The 19,089-nt window shown below is 39.9% G+C and overlaps 1 protein-coding gene across 1 annotated transcript in view; it reads right to left on the bottom strand.

The window, feature by feature from the left end:
- LOC145410362 (uncharacterized) overlaps nt 1-18,661 on the bottom strand; it is a 19,353-nt gene extending 692 nt beyond the window's left edge. Inside the window, exons 1-5 of the mRNA XM_080280506.1 lie at nt 18,601-18,661; nt 12,771-12,917; nt 11,058-11,596; nt 3,637-3,717; nt 261-450 (exon numbers count right to left, since the gene is read on the bottom strand). Of these exons, the coding sequence (XP_080136632.1) occupies nt 261-450; nt 3,637-3,717; nt 11,058-11,596; nt 12,771-12,912 (952 nt within the window). The 5' untranslated portion in view covers nt 12,913-12,917; nt 18,601-18,661. The remainder of the gene's footprint in view (nt 1-260; nt 451-3,636; nt 3,718-11,057; nt 11,597-12,770; nt 12,918-18,600) is intronic.
- Between the last annotated feature and the right edge of the window lie 428 nt (nt 18,662-19,089).

Genomic DNA, 19,089 nt, shown 5'->3' with positions numbered 1-19,089 from the left:
TACTTACAGTTATCATATAATAAACTGATACTTAACTCCCTGAACCTGATATGTTTTTTGTTTAAGTATGCAGCTAATACACAATTTCATTCAGCATTGGAGGGCCCCCTCATACTGAAGGGCTTACTGAAAGCTATACTGACCCTTCCAGTTCAGAAAGTCTCGCCTAAGCTGGATAAAACTGTCTGGATATAGCAATAATAAAACAGAAAAGATGTCACTGGACTGAATGTGTTAAAGTGTTAATGAACACAGCTTACTCAAGTTCCATTTAAGTCCTGTTGTGGTGACAGTGGCAGGGTGGCCAACTGGGATGAGGCCACACCAGGCAGCAATTGGACTCTCCACCACCGCCTGGGAAACCTGCACCTTGTGTCGTCCATCCTCCAACAACCACAACAAGCTACCTCCATATAGCATTATCACAGGCACTTCAATGCAGGATTTTACCTGTGGGGTTCATTATAGTGAACAGTATGGAACTGCTATTTCATTTACTGATACAGCAGTGCTTATCCTTATGCATTTACATCAGGGGCATATCCAGGGCTGTATGGAGAGGTGGGAATTTCCACTACATGTACATGAAAATTCTTGTGTGTGTGTGTGTGTGTGTATATATATATATATATATATATATATATATATATATATATTTATTATACTGTATATAATACTGTACACCATATATATCCATCCATCCATCATCTAACCCTATCTTGCCCCATGGGAAGCATAGGAGTCCAGGGCTAGGCAAGTTGGTCCTGATATTTAAGATGAGAGTGACAAACCTCACTCATCCCTGAGTGGCATAATGTGAGCAACAAACCTCCACCACCCCTTGGATATAAACCTACACAGGCTCAATCTAACTGAGGCTCCTTAATTACCCACTAAACCACTAGACGCCATAATCTGGTTATATGGTTACCACCCAGTATAGTAAATGGTTTCCTGGTGTACAGGAAACCATTTGGCTTGTCACTCAGTGTAAAGTCACCCATAGGCAGAAGGAACAGGAATAAATGAAGGAAGGAAAAACAAATGAGGGAATGGAAAGTCACCCGTAGGCAAAAGGAAGAGAAAAGAATGAAGGAAAGAAAGACAGAAGAGGAAGGAGGAAAGAGCAGACACCCAAAGGGGCACTACACTGAATGCGTGGATGGTGAGCGCCCCCACCTACCACTGCGTCCCCACCTACACTATATAATATACTATATATAAAACTAAGTTCCTACAACAATCATCTAAATTTTGTCAATAATTGGAATGATCTCTCAATCCATATGGGTGAACTGGGAAGGTGATGCTGGCCATCTAGCAAAAAAAAAAAAAAAAAAAAAAAAAAAAAAAAAAAAGGTGGAGAAAAAGAGGCCGAGATGATATGATAATGATGATGACAATGATGATGATGATGCACCTGCTGAGAAGGAGGATAGGAAGACTTAAAAAAAAAAAATGTACTGGTACTCTATATTTAACTCATGTTCAAGTGACTCTGTAGAAACAATACAAAAACTTTCTTAACACGCAGAACTGACTTATATTTGAAATAGCAGGAGGAAGTGGACAGACAGAATGCAGTATATACAGTACACAAATTATTGTATTTGTCACTGAATAAGCCTCTGTCCAGAGAGGGTAATACCCAACATAATTGGATCCTCTAGAATCCATATGCTGTTACTGTTGTGACCCCTGGCTCATTTGGACATGAACCCAGTGGACTGCAGACTGAAGAAAACCACTTCCTAAAGTGCTTCATCCTTATTTAGGGACTGGGAAGGAGTTACGGGGTATCTGAATAATCAGATAGTGGTGCTAACCAGTTACAATGATGCCACCAAATAAAGGTATCTATCTCTAGACCCACCTGGGCACTAGGTGCAGCTATTACTGTATATACAACTGGTTGAAAAGCAGTGACTGCAAAGGTGTAGGGCATGTGGTTAAAAGGTGAACATAAATGTGTGGATGGAAAATGTTGCCTAAGCGTCTATGCATGTTGGTGAGAATGCTGTCTGAGGAGCCTGTGTATTGAATAGGTGGTTTAGTATGTTACATCTGCATGCATGCATGCATGCACAGGCACACACACACAGACACACACTCTCTCTCTGGCTCAGTGGTACCACTCGCTGGCTCAGTGGTAACGCTCTCGCCTGACATCTATTAAGACAGGGGTTCTTGCCTTGCTCGAGATGCAAAAAGTTTCACTGATGAAGCGGGTGGTTACTGTCCCCCTTGAGCAAGGGGATGAGTGTGTGCGTGTGTGAAGGTCATGGCCTTGCCCTTAGATCGTACTATATGAGCTCTCAGCTCTCTTCTGTGAGGGTAAAAGCTGACAGCCAACACCATCACGTTATCCTGACCAACTCGGTGAATTAAACAGACATACACAAACACACACACACACACACACACACACACACACACACACACAACCTTACTGCACTTGGCTTTTTTTTTTCCCCCATTTCCTTTCAACATAGGGCTGGCCACACAATTTGGGTTGGAAGGGAAGCACACCCCTGGCTTACCCCTACAAAGCAATATTCTGGGCACACTGGCTCAAAACATTCACCATAAATACTGCTTCACAGAACTGCCACTGAGTTGAGTCTTGCAGAGTACATTAATAACTGTCCTGTTTTAGTCATCTTGCTACAGACACCAAAATGCTCTAGTCTTTATCCAGATGCACAACACCTAGTGCCTCCTCCTTGCTCTCAGTTTCCTTGTTCATCTTGGAGACTCCACCTGAGGGACATCTTCATATGGGATAGTGTAGAGAGCAGAAGAAGAAGGGGGGGGGGGAATGCAGGGTCAAAACTTAATTATTCATTTAGAGGAAAACTAGAAGCACCTGTCTTAGGAGTTATGTCCCTTTCCCTACTCATGTCACACTGAGTGGGGCCATTCACACACATCAGCATGACAAGAACAGTATCCATAAATTAAGACTGGTGCCCTCATGCACTCTACATATGAGTGTGGAGTCACGTACCTGGGGACTTGTTCACTTAGGCTGACATAATATCAGTGACCCTGAAGAAAAGTCATCAGGCATTATGAAGTTTTATAAATGAATGCAGCAATGCACCCTGTCCTTGGCTCTCTGTGTCTTTAATAATTCCTTCCACTACTCCTTCTAATACCTGTGTGGGGCCAAAAGTTGTTTGATGCCCTTTCCTGTTGGGTGCCTCCAAATCAGGCAGGGTAGAGTAACAGTTATCAAAAGTGAGTGGTGGTAGGTGGTGGTGACCATCATCCACTCACATGATTTAGTGCTGCCTACTTCTTCCTTCACCTTCATTCTTTTTCTGTGTCTGGACTCCTCACTTCCTATTTCTCCCAACTTTCTTTTCACTTTTATTACTCTTCTTTCCTTTTCAGGTGGCTGTACACTGAATGACAAGCCTAATGGTTTCCTGTAAGCCAGGAAACCATTTACAACACTGAGTGGTAACATATAACCAACTCATACGTGTTCCCTATGTGTTAACAAGTGGGTTGGTGGAAGATTAGTGCCCCTCCCTGTAAAGCAACAAATTCAAAGACAAACAGCCACCCTTTATGGGATTATGGTGTTGGCTACAGATAGACAGATAGAAAAAATGAGTCCTTGTGTCTTACCTTAAACAGTGTTGCTAAATGGGCCATGACATGGTCAAATCTGTCATTCTGCACCCCTGCTACCACCAAGATGTGCTGGATCTGGAAACAGGACAAAAATTTCCATTATGGTATAACTTTCATGACTAGTCATCCCAACTCAAATTACCACATGTATACAAGGTAAAAAAAGTATTGGTACACAATACACGTGAAACATTATGACTCCACAGAATGAAGGACACTGAAATATTAGTGGCCAACCTGCCACATGTTGGTAGTCCTGCTGTTAGGTGCATGCCATATATATCACCAGCCAGCAAAATATTTTGTTAAACATACACAGTAGTAAATATCGTATGTTTAGAAAAACATATTTTCATACACACTGGGCTATGGTGAATTCCACATGGGAGACAAATATAGAGGGTAATAAGGTTCACATATGTGGTAATGTATACTGGCCTATCTGTGTGCATCGAAAATGCAAATGAATGAGTTTTCTTCCAAAGACAAATAGTTTTGAATGGCAGCTTTTAATAAATGTTATATAAATCTCATCCTTTACTCAATGTTGATAGTATTACCAGGCATTTACATAAATGAAAAGTGACTGTAGAACATTTTCAAGTGACTCATCCAGGGTTTCAAAATGTAAAAATGAGAAAGTGTAAAGATAACTATTTGATGGTGTGTACACAGGATGTAGTGATCTAGAGGACACCTTTCTAATATCGAGAAGGAGATAAATCAATGGTACAATTCCTTGCATGCTAGACCCTGCCTCATCCCACCTAATGATGGGAGAAAAAGGCAGGATGATGATGATCGTTATGATGATGATGATGGTGACAATCTCTTTACCACTTGTAACATGTGTGCTCATATCAATGCTGCCACATTGCTAGGCTAATAATCAAAACTGTAATTAAGAAAATGCAAATTCCAAATTTTTCAAAATACCAGTTTCCTGGAAGAATTTTAAAAGAATCAGTCCACTGAAAAAACAAGAAGAAAAAAAATCCTGGCTTAGTTTCCAGGGTTGCTGCTATACTGACTAAGTGTTGCAAATAGTCTAGCCACAAAGCTAGCTCAAGATGAATTCACTAAAGCCACAAGGTTGATTTGATTGTTTTGTTCTGTAATACTGCCTCCATGAGTTAAGAAATCTTTATTGTTTAATGCTGAATATTCAACTAGGAACCATAAAAAACAATGACTGTGAGATAGTACATTATAGCATGAATACAGTGATTACTAAAGGAAATGTCAAGCAGGAGGATGTCTATACATACAACTGATGGTAATTACTATTTTCCAAAATGCTTAAATTTCTGAAAGCCTCAATTTCAACCATTTTGGAACTTGGGAATTATACTGTACATGAACATAGCTGTACTATTCTGATGGTTACCCTTTAATCCTTCACCAAAAGACTAATGGTTTTACAGAAAGCATTGTTGCTGACTGCCAGGGACATACACAGACTATCAAGGAGGGCATATGCTCAATGGATAGAATGACGCTTTGTGGATGCTGAAGGCTAAAACTAAGACTGGCTTTTTTGCAAAGTATGAGCATTTACATAAGTTAATTTATGTTACTTTTTTCCTCAAATGGTAACTGTTGTCCAAATAAAACACACTATTGCGATGTACTGCCATGCAGGTGGGTTAGTACCCCACATTAAAGCAAGGATGCAACACTCTGGTTGGGCTTAAGACTAACAAGTAAAGTATAAGAGTGATGGAATGAAATTAATGTTCGTTTACTGTGTAGGGTGGATAGCACAAAGAAAAATGTGATTTGTGAAAGATATGAATTAAGGAATTCTGCTGAAAGCAGGGTATTACAAAGGAGTGAACTAGATGATATGATTATGGAGAGGGAACTGATGGAGATAAGCTGGTGAACAGGGTACAGTAATCCCTGATTTTTTTTGCAGGATTTCTGGTCACAGATCTGATTACTTTTATTCTTCCTTTTTTTTTCCTGGGAATTTTTTTTCTTTTTCTGCTGGATGAATTTCAGATCTCGCACCATGAAAGTTGCTGCACCCGGTTGCTAGGCGTCTCAGGCACACTTTGCAACACTCCCTCAAAAATCATTATTTCATATCATCATCACATTATCATGTCATTATCATCTTATCACATCATCATCATCAAATGCATCATCATGCTGCATCATCAGCACACTATAAGTCCAAGTAAAAGTAAATTTTATTGGCATCACTTCACTTTCACTAAGTTAATCAGCTGATCATTGGTTTAAAAACCTTTGCTTCCCTCCACACTGCCTATTTTAGCTAGTCCTGCTACATAACTCGCTATATGCACATATGACTGTTGGTTTATTCAGGTATACCCTGGTTTAACGATGCAATTGGTTAACCCGTACAATCCCACCGTCGGCATGGTGCCAACAGTACAAAACGTCTCGATTAATCCCAGCGACGTGATGGTGCCGACAGCAAAATTCGAGCATTGTAGCGCGTCTCAAACTGCTTCAATCTAGCTAATTTTTTGCCAAAGAGTAGCTTAATGTATTGGCAATATTGTGTCCAAGCAGCTCTAGTACTGAGTTTGGTTCTGCATGGCTAGGTAACATCAGTTTGCCATTGTCTGTCATGGGATCAGAATGTTGCGATAACCACGCCATTTTTCCGCCTCATTGGGCTGGAGAAGGCTGTTGAAATTGTCACATGGACCCTTCTGTCCCTTCATTCAGTGATTCTTCAGAAGATGACCTGGATGACTTCTGGGGAGGAATATGAGCCAATGGAGAAGGATATTGAGAACAAAGAATCCCCCATTCTCCTCCCGTTCTCTCTCATCCCGCACAGTTGGGTGGGAAAACGTCACTCACAGCTTGGGAAATTGGGCTAAAAACACGACAGACGGCCATCCTGCTCTTATTTCTCCTATAAGGAGTACTTTTTTTTGCTTTTCCTTGATTTATATGTCCTTTTGGATTGTTTTATGCAATAAATTTTTTTTCCGTTCTTGGTCCAGGATTGGATGGGTATAAAATTGCAAAAATGCCTGGGATGGTACGGGTTAAGTAAAAACCCATCGTTAGGTGGGGTATCGTATCTCAGGGAAGACTAATTGACTAGACCACCTGTTTACATTTACATTCATACTGTTGTTTCTAGTAATGTTAAACATCATAAGAGATATTCCATGTTTGTTTTTTGAGTCTCTCTCTCCCAGTTTTTTCATTTAAATATAAAGAACCATATAATGCAGTAGTCTTGCATGGTACCTCTATGTTTCTATCTTGCGATATATAAATGACCTATTGTACCACACATCAACATTATGTATTCTTTTACAGTACTACTGTACCACACCCTTACTGTTCATAAATTTTATTTTCGTCTTCTGTACAGTGCTAACATAAACTCAAAGCTAATTTACATTGTGCCAACAATATCTTTTCAGTTTTTAAGTTATTACTTTATACAGTATTTTACATACAGTACAACAACAGTGGCAAGCTTCCAAAAGCTTATCATTATGCAGTGAATGAAAATCGTACTCCATGAAGGATATTCGCGATTTATGATGAACATTCACGCTTTTAGCTGTTCACAATACAGTACTTTTAGTAACCTAATCCCTGTGAAAAATAAGAGAGAGCTGTACTATATATAGTACATGACTGAGTTTGAAAGTGGGAGAGGTGGTAGGCCATAAAGATGGATGGATGTAGTAAACGAGTGTGTAGGAAAGTAAGGTAGACTATGGAAGTTGATAAGGATAGGGAACTGCTAGGACACAGAGCTGGTTGAATGCATTGTGTACAGACAATCAAGTGTCAAATATATGGTGACTCATTTTTTATTCGATGGTCAACGGGCGGAATCTGTCTACATGATACAACTCTGTTGAGAAAAATGCAGTGTGTAGATGGTTAAGTCCGAGGTGAAGCCAACTTTTCCGGGGGCTTAGTTGGCGTGAATGAGAATCAGGCTCATTTCAATGGACACAGTGTTCATAATTATCTCCCTTTTGCATTTTTACTTTTCTTGTCTTTTGAATCTCATCCTGAGAAGAGGAGAAAGATCATGATGATGATGATGATAATGATAATTTACAGTTTAACTTCTGACATCTTTTAGTATGCAAATATCACATTACATTATCCCCATTATGACCTGAACAGAGAGAAAAACATTTCCTGAAACTAAATTTTAGATTTACAATCTGGGCAATTCTTCAATAGTTAAGAAATATATCTGAACCTATTTGTATGGTCCTACAATAACAGTAACAGCCTTCCGGGATATGATAATGCTTTTGTCTCTATATGCCTCAGCCAGTAAGGGGGGTATATGAGATGAAATGACAAGCGTGCAGGAATGGCAGTTCATAAGTCATGATGCTTAAATTTGGGTGCTTCTTTCAAAGAAGGAAACCAGGCAGATGCTGAAGCACTGGTTGGGGTCCATCTGTGAACATGCCCACTGACTGGAATTTTTCCTAAGTCAAATACAGGTGGAAGAATAACATATATTACATGGCATTCAAAGTTCCTTTTTAATGATATACAGTACTGATATGAAAAGCAGGTATGCACAAGCATGAGGAGTCACTAGAACACATTTTTGAGTTTCTTGCCAGGTGTTTCAAAATGCAAACATGGGAAAAAGTAAAGGTAGCAACTGCTCTGACTAGAGTACACTTTCTAAACTCTTGACCTTTCTTCTTCAAATACAGTACAGTTTTAAGCTACCTTTCTATCTCTTCCACTGTCCAATACTCCTACCATCAAAATGTAACAAATAAAAACAGATCCTTGCAGATGATGGCCGGAGTAAATTACTAGGTTATCCTGTCTGGTATCTGGCTAGAGCAGTTGTCTGTCTGGCCATTAAGACCCATCAACTGCAGGGAAGTAACTGCTGCCGCAGGGCCATTTTGTGCATCGAAACAATGTTCTCTTGTGGTTGAACGTGTATAGCACAGCGATATGTGGGGAGGTTTGGTCCCTGGATGGATGCCACATTTGAGTCTGTTCACCTAGTTAACAGCGGCACAACAGTAGGCTCCACATCACCCCGTTATTTGGTTATATGGTTATCATTCAGAATTGTAAATGGTTTTCTAAGTTACAGGAAACCAGCAGGCTTGTCACTCAGTGTGCAGCCACCTGAAGTGGAAAGAAGAGTAATAAAAAGAGAAAGGAAGGAAAGGAAGAAGCAGGGAGAGAGGACAGACAAAGAAACAGAATGAGAAAGAGGAAGGAAACATACGCAGCACTCTAGGAAGTGAGTAGATGATGATCACTCTCACCTACCACTAGGCTAAAATGTATCCAATACAACTGCTTTAAGACTAAATTACTGTGCTCTGGGAAAGCTGAACATGTCAAACTAGCACGAAAATGCCAATGAAAAGAAAAATAAAGACTTGAAGATGTATATCTAATATTTATGTGATACTGAAGTTCAAATGGTCATCCTCCTAATCATACATGTGGTAATCACCAATCTGGACATTAACATTCTTTCCCTTCCATTAATTTTCCTTAATTCAAACACAACCAGTATACATTTGCATTTCTGGTCCTTCTATCCCCCTCTCCAATGGAAGGCTATGGCATTTAATATGAAGCTGATTTGAAACCATGTAAGTCCAACTTGATGGGAGGTGGTGGTACAAAATGACTGGTGTGGGTAAAACAGCAAGGGAAGGTCAGACTGGTATGGTGGTGAGTAAGGGTGACAGCACAAAATGGGTGGTGTGAGCAGAAAGGGGTGGGTAGGTCACACTGGGAGTGGTGGGTGGTGTCACATATAGTGAGAGTACAGTATACATCCTACTGGGTTTAGTGAGAGGAGAATGGGTAGGATGGAGGCTTAGCCAGAGGTTTCTACAAGCGCAGTAACTAGAAATTAGCCCCTTCACTACTATGTTGCATTTTTATTTTCTTCCTGTTACTGACAGGTGGCTTTATTTAAACTTAGGAGATATGTCCTGTAGTGAAGAGGTTAATGAAGGCTATGTCCAACTTCTGTTTGTAAAGTTTCCCCTATGATGAATAACACTGCCTGGCAACTGCAGTCACAAAATACATATGATATATGGCACCAAAATAAAGGGGTTAAGCACATATGGCATATATCTGGCATCTTATGATATACTGTAGTAACCACAATGGTACTGGTCAGAAAATTCAAGGCAGCCAGGAAACCTCACCTATGTGCAACTTTAAGGTGACTCTGAACTGAGTGACAAATCAAATGGTTTCTTGTAATAAAAAATAAAAATAATTTACTACACTGGATGGTAACATCATCATCATCATCATCTAATCCAGGGTTGCCCCATGAGAAGCGTACGAGTCCTGGGCTAGGCAACTTGGTCATGATATTTAAGATGAGAGTGACCAGCCTCACTCATCCCTGAGTAGCATTACATGAGCAATAAATCCCAACCAACCCTTGGATGTAAACTTGCACAGGCTCAATCTGACTGGAGTGCCTTAGTAACCATATAACTAAATGACGTCTCGTGGTCTACTAGGTTAAGGCACTCCAACCAAATGGAGTCCACAAAGAATTACCTCAGGGGTGGTTGGGAGTTTATTGCTCACATAATGCCATTCACAGACGAGCGAGACTAATCATCCTTGCCTTAAATGTCAGGAGTGAGCAGTCCCCAGGCCCCTACACCTCTGAAGGGACAAAAAAAAAAAAAAAAAAGGATGATGGATGGATGGACGGTTATAGTTCTGACATGACTTCTTGAATCTGGGTGATATTCGTACTGCTATCAGGTAGTTGTAGGCGGTGGAGACCATCACTCACTCATTTAATGAAGTGCTATCTACTTCCTCCCTCACCTTTATCACTGTATTTCTGTGTCTGCCCTCCTGTCTTCCTACTTCTTTTCTTCCTGTCACCTTTTATAACTCTTCTTACCATTTCAGGCCGCTCTGTGCTAAGATATAAGTGTACTGGTTTCCTGTAACCCTGGAAACCATTTACAACACTGGGTGGTCACAGTATAACCAGACCACAGGGTATTGTGGGGCCCATGATGGTGTCCCTGTTAACTGGGGTGGAGATGCAAATGCAGCATCCACCCAGGAACTAAACCTCCACACTTTTTCCCAAGCTTTGCTACGGTGAGGTGCTGTCATCCCTTAGAGAACATCAGTTCAATGCATGGGATGGCCCTGCAGGGGCAGTTGCTTGCCTGCTGTTGATGGGTCTGGTCAGCCAGACAGACTGGAGCTGATCAACAACAACAATTCTGCTATTAAATTATTTTATTCAGCTTAGGAAAGGCTTACCATACTGCAGGAGTTTATGAATGCTAAAGTTAACCACACCAGTTCAAAGAGTCTGTCCTAAGCAAACTATGGTATAATCATCAAAAGATGGCAAAGAAAAAGACCTCCCTGGGTTGAATGGGTTAACATGTACTCACCCTAATATTCTGGTCTTTCACATGTTGTGCTAACAACTTAATGGCCTTAGTGAAGTCAGTTTCGTCTTGGTCTGGCGTTGGTATGATTTTCACTCCTAGGCTTGCAAACAATTTAAGAAGTTCTGGTCGTACGGAGTCAAAGTCACCAGAGATGAAATCAGGGAGTGGCAAGGGTAAATGGGAGGACGTTTGAGGAGGAGACTGGTGGCTTAGTGAAGGAGGGACTGCACAAGGACCATCAGATAACTCAGTAAGTGGGTGGGGAAGACCATTAGCTTCAGGAGTGGATAATGATTGTAGTGTGATGGCTGGTGATGGTCGTGCACCAAAAGAAAGTGATGCTATGCCATATGATGATGCTGAATTACTAAGATGAGTTTCTAATGATGGTGATACAGTTTTTATTGTTGATTCTGATGATGCACTGGTCGTGGTAAGAAGTGGCTGGTGAGGTGGTGATGTCTCAGTGCTGTCACCAAGACCACACATCAAATCTTGGTAGTCATTGGTTCCTCCATCAACACACACACGAACACAAGCTGATAAAGAAAATGGGAATACAGTATTAGTGTTCAGTGTGATGAGAAAGAACAGCGACTATATGCTCCAAAATAAAGCCTATTACAGAAATTACAATTATACTTAGAACTACAAAAGCTGATTTAGAGTTCTGACTGACATTTGCAGTAACAGCATAGCCTATGGCTAAATACAGTATTCAACAACAGGTATATATATATATATATATATATATATATATATATATATATATATATATATATATATATATATATATATATATACGGTATATATACAAGTAATACTGCTAGTCCTCATTGTGTGTCAAAGTTTTTTTCCAAAATATCATAATCATTTTCATATGTCCTGCAAAAAAAACGGAAGGGAGGGAGGTGTATTTGAAACAATGAGAAAGGCATGTGAGGACAAGGTAGTCTGGAGGAGGCAATTGTATTAATGTCAACTGTCAAGGAGTTCCCAGGAGGAAGCATGGAATTGATGATGATGATGATGATGATGATGATGATGATGATGATGTACGGTACTGTAAAAGGCAAAACCTTCATTTTTCCATTATAAGTTTTGTATTTTTTCTTATTACAGGCTTTCTATATGTCTAAGATATGTTGGCCCAACTTCATACGATGGATCAATGCTATAGCTACATTATTGTTTATATACATGAATGATTTAGATACATTATAGCGATAATGGAAGTGAAGTCTGGACACTGTTGGAATGTTATATGCCAAAAGTGAGAGAAGGGGAAACGAATGAGCACTGTGGTGTTGATGTGGATATACTGGAAATCATTATGAGAAATACCATGAGATGGTTTGGCTATGTGAAGAGAGGAGAGGATGAAAAACTTACCATGTGGGGAGAACAGAAATCCTGACTACAAGAGTGTAAGCGAGTGAGGTGGAGGGGATGGGTGAGACTGACAATGAGATGAAGAGGTGGAGAGGTATATGAGGGGTGTGTGAAGTGGAGAGGAGAGACTGATGTTGAAGTACTGTACATGGAACCATTGATGTGATTCTTCTGTAGCCACTCCTTCTGAGATTAAAGCATCTGCTCTAGATATATACTACAGATAGAATAATAATAACTCTCAATGTACTGTCTATAGCTACATTATTTTTCTGATGGTTAGTTTAGATGCAATATAATAGTTATAGTATTTGCCCCTACCTTTCTGCCACAAGTAATTCACATGGCCAACACAGTGTCTGTCCAGTGCATGGTTGAGTAAAACAACAGCATATGGAACACCTTCTGGGGGTTGATAGAATACTTCAGGTTGCCAGCTAAACCAGTGTTCAGGCTCTTCCATTTTCCCTGTAAAACCAAAACAGTCAACACTCAGCACACTATTGATTAATATCATTTGCATTAACTACTGAATATTTGATTAGGGCAAGACTTTTAGTTCCTTGCTTTAGCTTCAATCGATTCACCTACCATTATTCAGGATGTGATTATCCCATTTTGACTGCACCTCTAAAACACCCCAAACACACTCCCAGACGGCAAAACAGAATACATTATTATACATATCAAACAGTTACATAATATTAAGTGATACCGGTATACACAACACAGTACCTAGTATTTATTAGCACTGATACAGTGTATCTGTACCTGGCTGTCCTCTGCTTGTGGGTAAGGGATATTCATGGACCACTATCCACAAACAGTAGGTTGTATTTAGTAACACTTCTTGAATAAGAAAACTGTATTGTAGATTTTTGTAAAGTATCCTGTTAATACTTACCAAGCTGCAAACATTATATGAGGCTGAGGCACAATGAAGGTCTACATGGCCCAAGCTGTAAGCCTCATATGAGGTACAGTTTAGGAGTACATAGGAAGTACAGATAACAGGCAGCCTGTTGGCCCATGACGAAGTTATCTGCTGGTACACAGACTAATTCTGTTAAGATCTAACCCACGTGTAAGAGAAAAGGATAGGAAAATAGATTATAAAACAAAAACTCAGGGGAGATAAATTACCTTACAACGTATCAGCACGGCATGGGTTAATGATGGATTACAGTACTGTATAAGTAGCCTACAGTACGTATTTCTCTGATGCACATACAGCAGACCTTAATGAAGCTTGGTTTGATAAAGGTGAAAGTTCTATAAATCCAAGGGTCAACCCTCCCCCAGGTGGGAATTCAAACACATAATTGAAAATAAATGACTACAATATCATATTCTAGTATAGTAAATGAAAACTATACCATGTTACACTAACCTAGCCCATAATTTCACTAATTTGCAGTTTACTTCACATCCTTTTCATAGTACTTCCTCATGACGAGTACAGCATTACTATAAACTGCTATTACAAATGAGCAATCACGATGGGGAGAAGGCAATTTCAGGCCAGGCTGGAGTAAAATGGGTAGGAAGCACATGTACTGTACACTGTACCGCCCCATTTATTGACCCTAGTTTGGTATGGCTAACGACAGTTTGATGGACTCTGAGACATTTGATTACTCTCAAATTAGTTATATCGAGGTTCAATATGGCGAGGGTCTACTATAATTGGTTCCAGGTAGGAAGCATGCTCTGAAAATCAGTCTCTTTACATCATCATCATCATCATCTAATCCTGTGTTGCCCCATGTGAAGCGTAGGAGCCCGAGGCTTGGCAAGTTAGTCCTGACATTAAAGATGAGAGTGACCAGCCTCAATCATCCCAGAGTGGCATTATGCGAGTAATAAAACCTAACCACCCCTTGGATATAAACCAGCCCAAGCTCAAGCAGATTGGAGTGCCTTAATTACCTACTAAACCACCAGGCACCATTATTTGGTTATACGGTTACAACCCAGAGCAGTAAATGCTTTCCTGGTGTACAGGAAACCATTTGGCTTGTCACTCAGTGTAGTGTCACCCACAAACAGACAGAAGAAAGAATAAAGGAAAAAAGAGAAAGAAGAGGAAACAAGGAAGTCAGAAAGAAAAGGACAGACACTCGAATGCAGCACTACATTGAGTGAGTGGATGGTGTGCACCCCCACTTACCACCAACGTTTTTATTTCCACTTGTAAATGAAAGATATAAAATGGGCTAAACCTCCTCCAAAAAGTTATACTGTACCATGATTCAGTGTGACACCTACAACTCTTTCTAAATTTGCAAGCTTATGTTCTAAAAGTAAAAACAATAGTAAAATAAAATGATTAATCAATACATAGCTTTGGAAATGAATAAACTGGGAAGAGGATGTGAAGTTATGTGGAAAGACAGACAAACATACTGCATAAGGGAAGTTAAGGAGTTTTGAGGTATTGATGTGGATGTGCTGGAAAGTGTTAGGACAAATACCCTGAGACTGTACAGTCATGTGGTGAGAATGGAAAATAAGAAACTGCCTAGATCAGTGTGTGTGAGTGAGGTGGAGAGGGAGACTCAGGATAAGGTGGAGGGGTGTAGGTGAGATGGACGGAGGGCAGCATGATTGTGCAAAACAGGGAGACACACAGCCAATTTGTTTGTGGCCACCCCTTTGGGGATAATGGAGTATGGCAACAGACAGACAAGCTTTTACTGACTTTGAATTGCTGGTATTTTGCAGATACAACATTTACAACCCATATTAAAGCTTGTATTTTCTCCTATGCCTTACAGTACAATACATTTGGCCAATTCATCAAAAGAAACTCATAGGTCATCTGCATCACACAAACATTATTTTCTTACCTGTCAAGTGCTTTACCTCTTTGTTTACTGTAACTACAGTAATAATGCAATGTTTTTACATATACTAACAGGACTGAGAGACCCAGGGAACTAGTAATTCTACAGCATTAACAATAAATAAATAAATAAAAAATAAATAAAAATAAAGCAACAGCCATAAAAGGGTTAATAAAAGGAAAAAGAAGGCTCTGCTTAAGGCTGGGAATATGTTGCAGCCCAGTACAATGCTAATGGTTTCCATGCACCCTGCACGTGAGACACATGCCTTACAAAAAGCTATTAAGCACACTTTACAAATATTGGACCTTTACCTACACCAAGTTCTGAAAAACTGCATTCCTCACATATGCACTAGAGATATATTGTCTTGGCCTACTGAGTTTAAATCCTTACTTATCACTGTGAGAAGAAAATATTTGTTGAAGTGTTATATAACCCACAGTACAGTACTGATAAGAGAGCTCAATACAGCTACAGAAAAAGTCTGCTGGCTAATGCCATAATTTTTTCCCTTGGGTAACATTTGACCTATACTACTGAACTCTTTGTTAAGATTTCTTTTTGTCACAATTTTTTTTCCTGCTCTTTCCCCCCACTCCTATAATACCCTACCAAATTTTTTCGTTTATATAAAAATATCCTGACCATTAGAGTATCTATCTATCTATCTATCTATAGCCCGACGCCCTAATCCCGCAAAGGGTGGCCGCAGACAAAACGCCTCCAAGTCACTCTGTCACCCACCATTTGACTACCCTCCCCCCAACTCACCCCCCCCTCCCTCATATACCTCTCAACTCCATCCCTCCACCTCATCCTCGGTCTACCCCTCCCTCTCCCTCCCTCCACCTCACCTACATACACCCTCTTAATCAGTCTTTCATTCTCCATTCTCTCCACATGTCCAAACCACCTCAGAGAAATACCATTAGAGTAACAGGGTTAAAATGCTGGAGATATGCATAATTCCGACATTATTGTGTTTACAGAACTTCATCAGTTTTGCTCACAAAACATCCCTTACAGGACCTAACCTACTCATGAAAACAACATTCTTTGATTCTATCCTTCACATCATACTAGCTGTTTCTGCAGAATCTGGTTGTCATAAATAAATTATCCTACACTATTCTGAAACTTATTCCTTGTCAAAAATTTTTCAGCAGCTGTGAACAGATCCAAAATCATCAATGTGAGACAGGAATGTTTCCTCCAGAGAATGCTTACCTCAGGTACAATAAAGTGGCTGGGAAACTTAATTCATATGGTTGCCTCTTCTCAAATTTGCATTCAAATACCGGTCACAGTTAATGCTGAACCCATTGATACTTGGACAAATGATAACCTTTTCTGGTATTCTGTTCCTCTGACCATTCTTGCATTGAAAAAATTATTCTTTTTTGTGGACTTATGTTGTGACTTAAGTGAGTCAGGAGTAATTATTCAACAGTACAAACGAAAAGGGAGAAAGAAGTGTTGTAATCATAAAGGTATTTGTTTTCTTAGAGTAATATGAAAAGTATATGGTAGGATACTTATTGACAGAGACAGGGAAATAACAGAGGAATTAGTTGGAGGAGAACAGGGAGGTTTTAGGAAAGAGAGAGGTCTTTAGTGGAAAAGTTTCTACATAATGGAAAGAAGTTGTATGTGGCCTTCATAGATTTGGAGAATGCATATGACAGAGTGGATATACAAGGAATGTGGAAAATATTAAGAATATACCATATATATGGAATATATACATAGGAAGCTGTTGAATGCCATGAAGAGTACAGTATATGTGAAGGTGCTAGGATTGCAGTGAATGTGGATGGTGAATGGAGTGAATTTTTCTACATGAATGTTGGATTGAAACAAGGATGTGTCATGTCTCCATGGCTGTTCAGTCGGTATATAGGGTAAGGCACTGAATGTTGGAGCAGCCCTAATGAGAGAGGGTAGCATTTGGAACTTCCTGTTCTGTTGTTTGCAGATGATACTGTATTGTTAAATGAGGATGAAGGGAAACTCCATGGCTTGGTGAATGAGTCTGGGAGTGTTTAAGAGACGGAATCTCAGGTGACTGTAGGGAAGAATAAAGTTGTGGTCTTCTAGAGAAATGAAGTCAATGAATGACCAGTAAAGTTGGATGATGGGAAAATGGAGAATATGAGTACATTTAAGTACTTGGGTAGTGTGATGAGTGAGGATGGAAGTTTAGAGGATGAAGTGCCTGAAAGCAAACAACAGGGAAGCCAGTTGCGGTTCTTTGAATGTAGTAATAAGGAACAGGGAAGTGAGCATGGAAGTAAAAAAAAAAATGTAGCTGCGTGATAGTATTGTGACACCAACTCTAACGCACGGCAGCGAAGCTTGGGCCTCGTTGTATGGATACAAGCCAAGAGTGGGAGCAGTGGAAATGAATTATTTGAGAGGAACATGTGGATTTACATTGAGAGAAAGAAGAAAAGAAGCATTGTGGTGTGGATGTAGATGTGACAGAAAGCACTGGGAGAAATACACTTAGGTGGTTTGGCCATGTGGATAGGACTGAGAGCAAGAGACTGATGTGGAGAGCATACGTGAGTGAGGTGGAATGGGGGGGAGGGAGAGGGAGACCAAGGATGAGATGGAGGGATGGAGTGGAGAGGTATGAGAGAGAGAGAGAGAGAGAGAGAGAGAGAGAGAGAGGGGTGTGAGCTGGGGAGAGGGAAGTGAAATGAAGGGGACAGAGTGATTTGTTTGTGGCCATCCCTTATGGGATTAAGGCATCTGACAATAGATAGACAGATGTTGTGACTTGTCAAGTTTTACTGTGTGACATGCTTCTGAGAGCTAATTTGAAAAAAAGCTCTCTGTCTAGATTTTCAAACTCTCTGATTACTTTGAAGAACTCAATCATGTCACCCATCTTCCTTCTCTTCTCCAGCGTTGTTTGTCCAAGTCTCCTAAGCCTCTCTTCGGAGTTCAAACTGCTTACCTGAGGTAGAGTATATATATTTTTCCTGAAACTGTCGGACAAATAATAAGACATCAGTGGTCCCTTTACCTAGCATAAACCCAAACTGAATCGCATTGCCTTATCACACCTGCTAGGACTTTCTCCACTATCTTCATTATTTGGCATGACTGTCTGACTCGGCAATAACAGTCAGTAAGCTTCTGTACCATTAAAAAATACTTTAAAATCAAAGTTGAAAGTCCCTCATTTAGCTTAGCGTTCATTACTGGAGATTTACATGAACCATAATGACATCTCTTTGAATATTTTATAAAATGAAGAACAAGGGTAGTAATAAGGTATCAGTATGAACACTTACATGAAATCTGGGGCAGCTGGTCAACTACAAATGGGGGCGTTGGTTGACCAGTATCAGTCCTTTGCAAACAACCCGGCTGGCAGACAGATCACCCATGTTTACATAAGTAAACAACTTTCGGCTCTGCCATAAGCTGATATAATTAATTTAGTTATCTTCTTAAACGTTGCATATTATGATTCATGTGAGCTGTTTATATATCAAATAATTCTGGCGCTAAATCATATTTTATATTATTATTCAGCTAATCAGAGAAACTCAGTGTTTAATTAGCCGAATACTTTTAATATCCGAATTCGAGAAACACATTGTTGTGATCCATGATGCCCTAGTTTTGGCCGCAACCCTTAAACCCACACGAAGAAGAAGACAAATCCCTCGAAGTTTAAACCCTCAATAAGATAGGCAAATGATTAACAGAGATTCAGTGGAGAAAGTAGGAAGTTTTTCACATCCACAGAACATCAAGTAAAGACCAAGGCTACAACA

Source organism: Coenobita brevimanus, chromosome 85 (assembly GCF_032717465.1).
Source record: "Coenobita brevimanus isolate Jiangsu-jjx chromosome 85, ASM3271746v2, whole genome shotgun sequence".
Classification (NCBI taxonomy): Eukaryota; Metazoa; Arthropoda; class Malacostraca; order Decapoda; family Coenobitidae; genus Coenobita; species Coenobita brevimanus.
The sequence above is the reverse complement of the archived record's forward strand: the minus strand, read 5'-3'. Positions and strand labels throughout refer to the sequence as shown.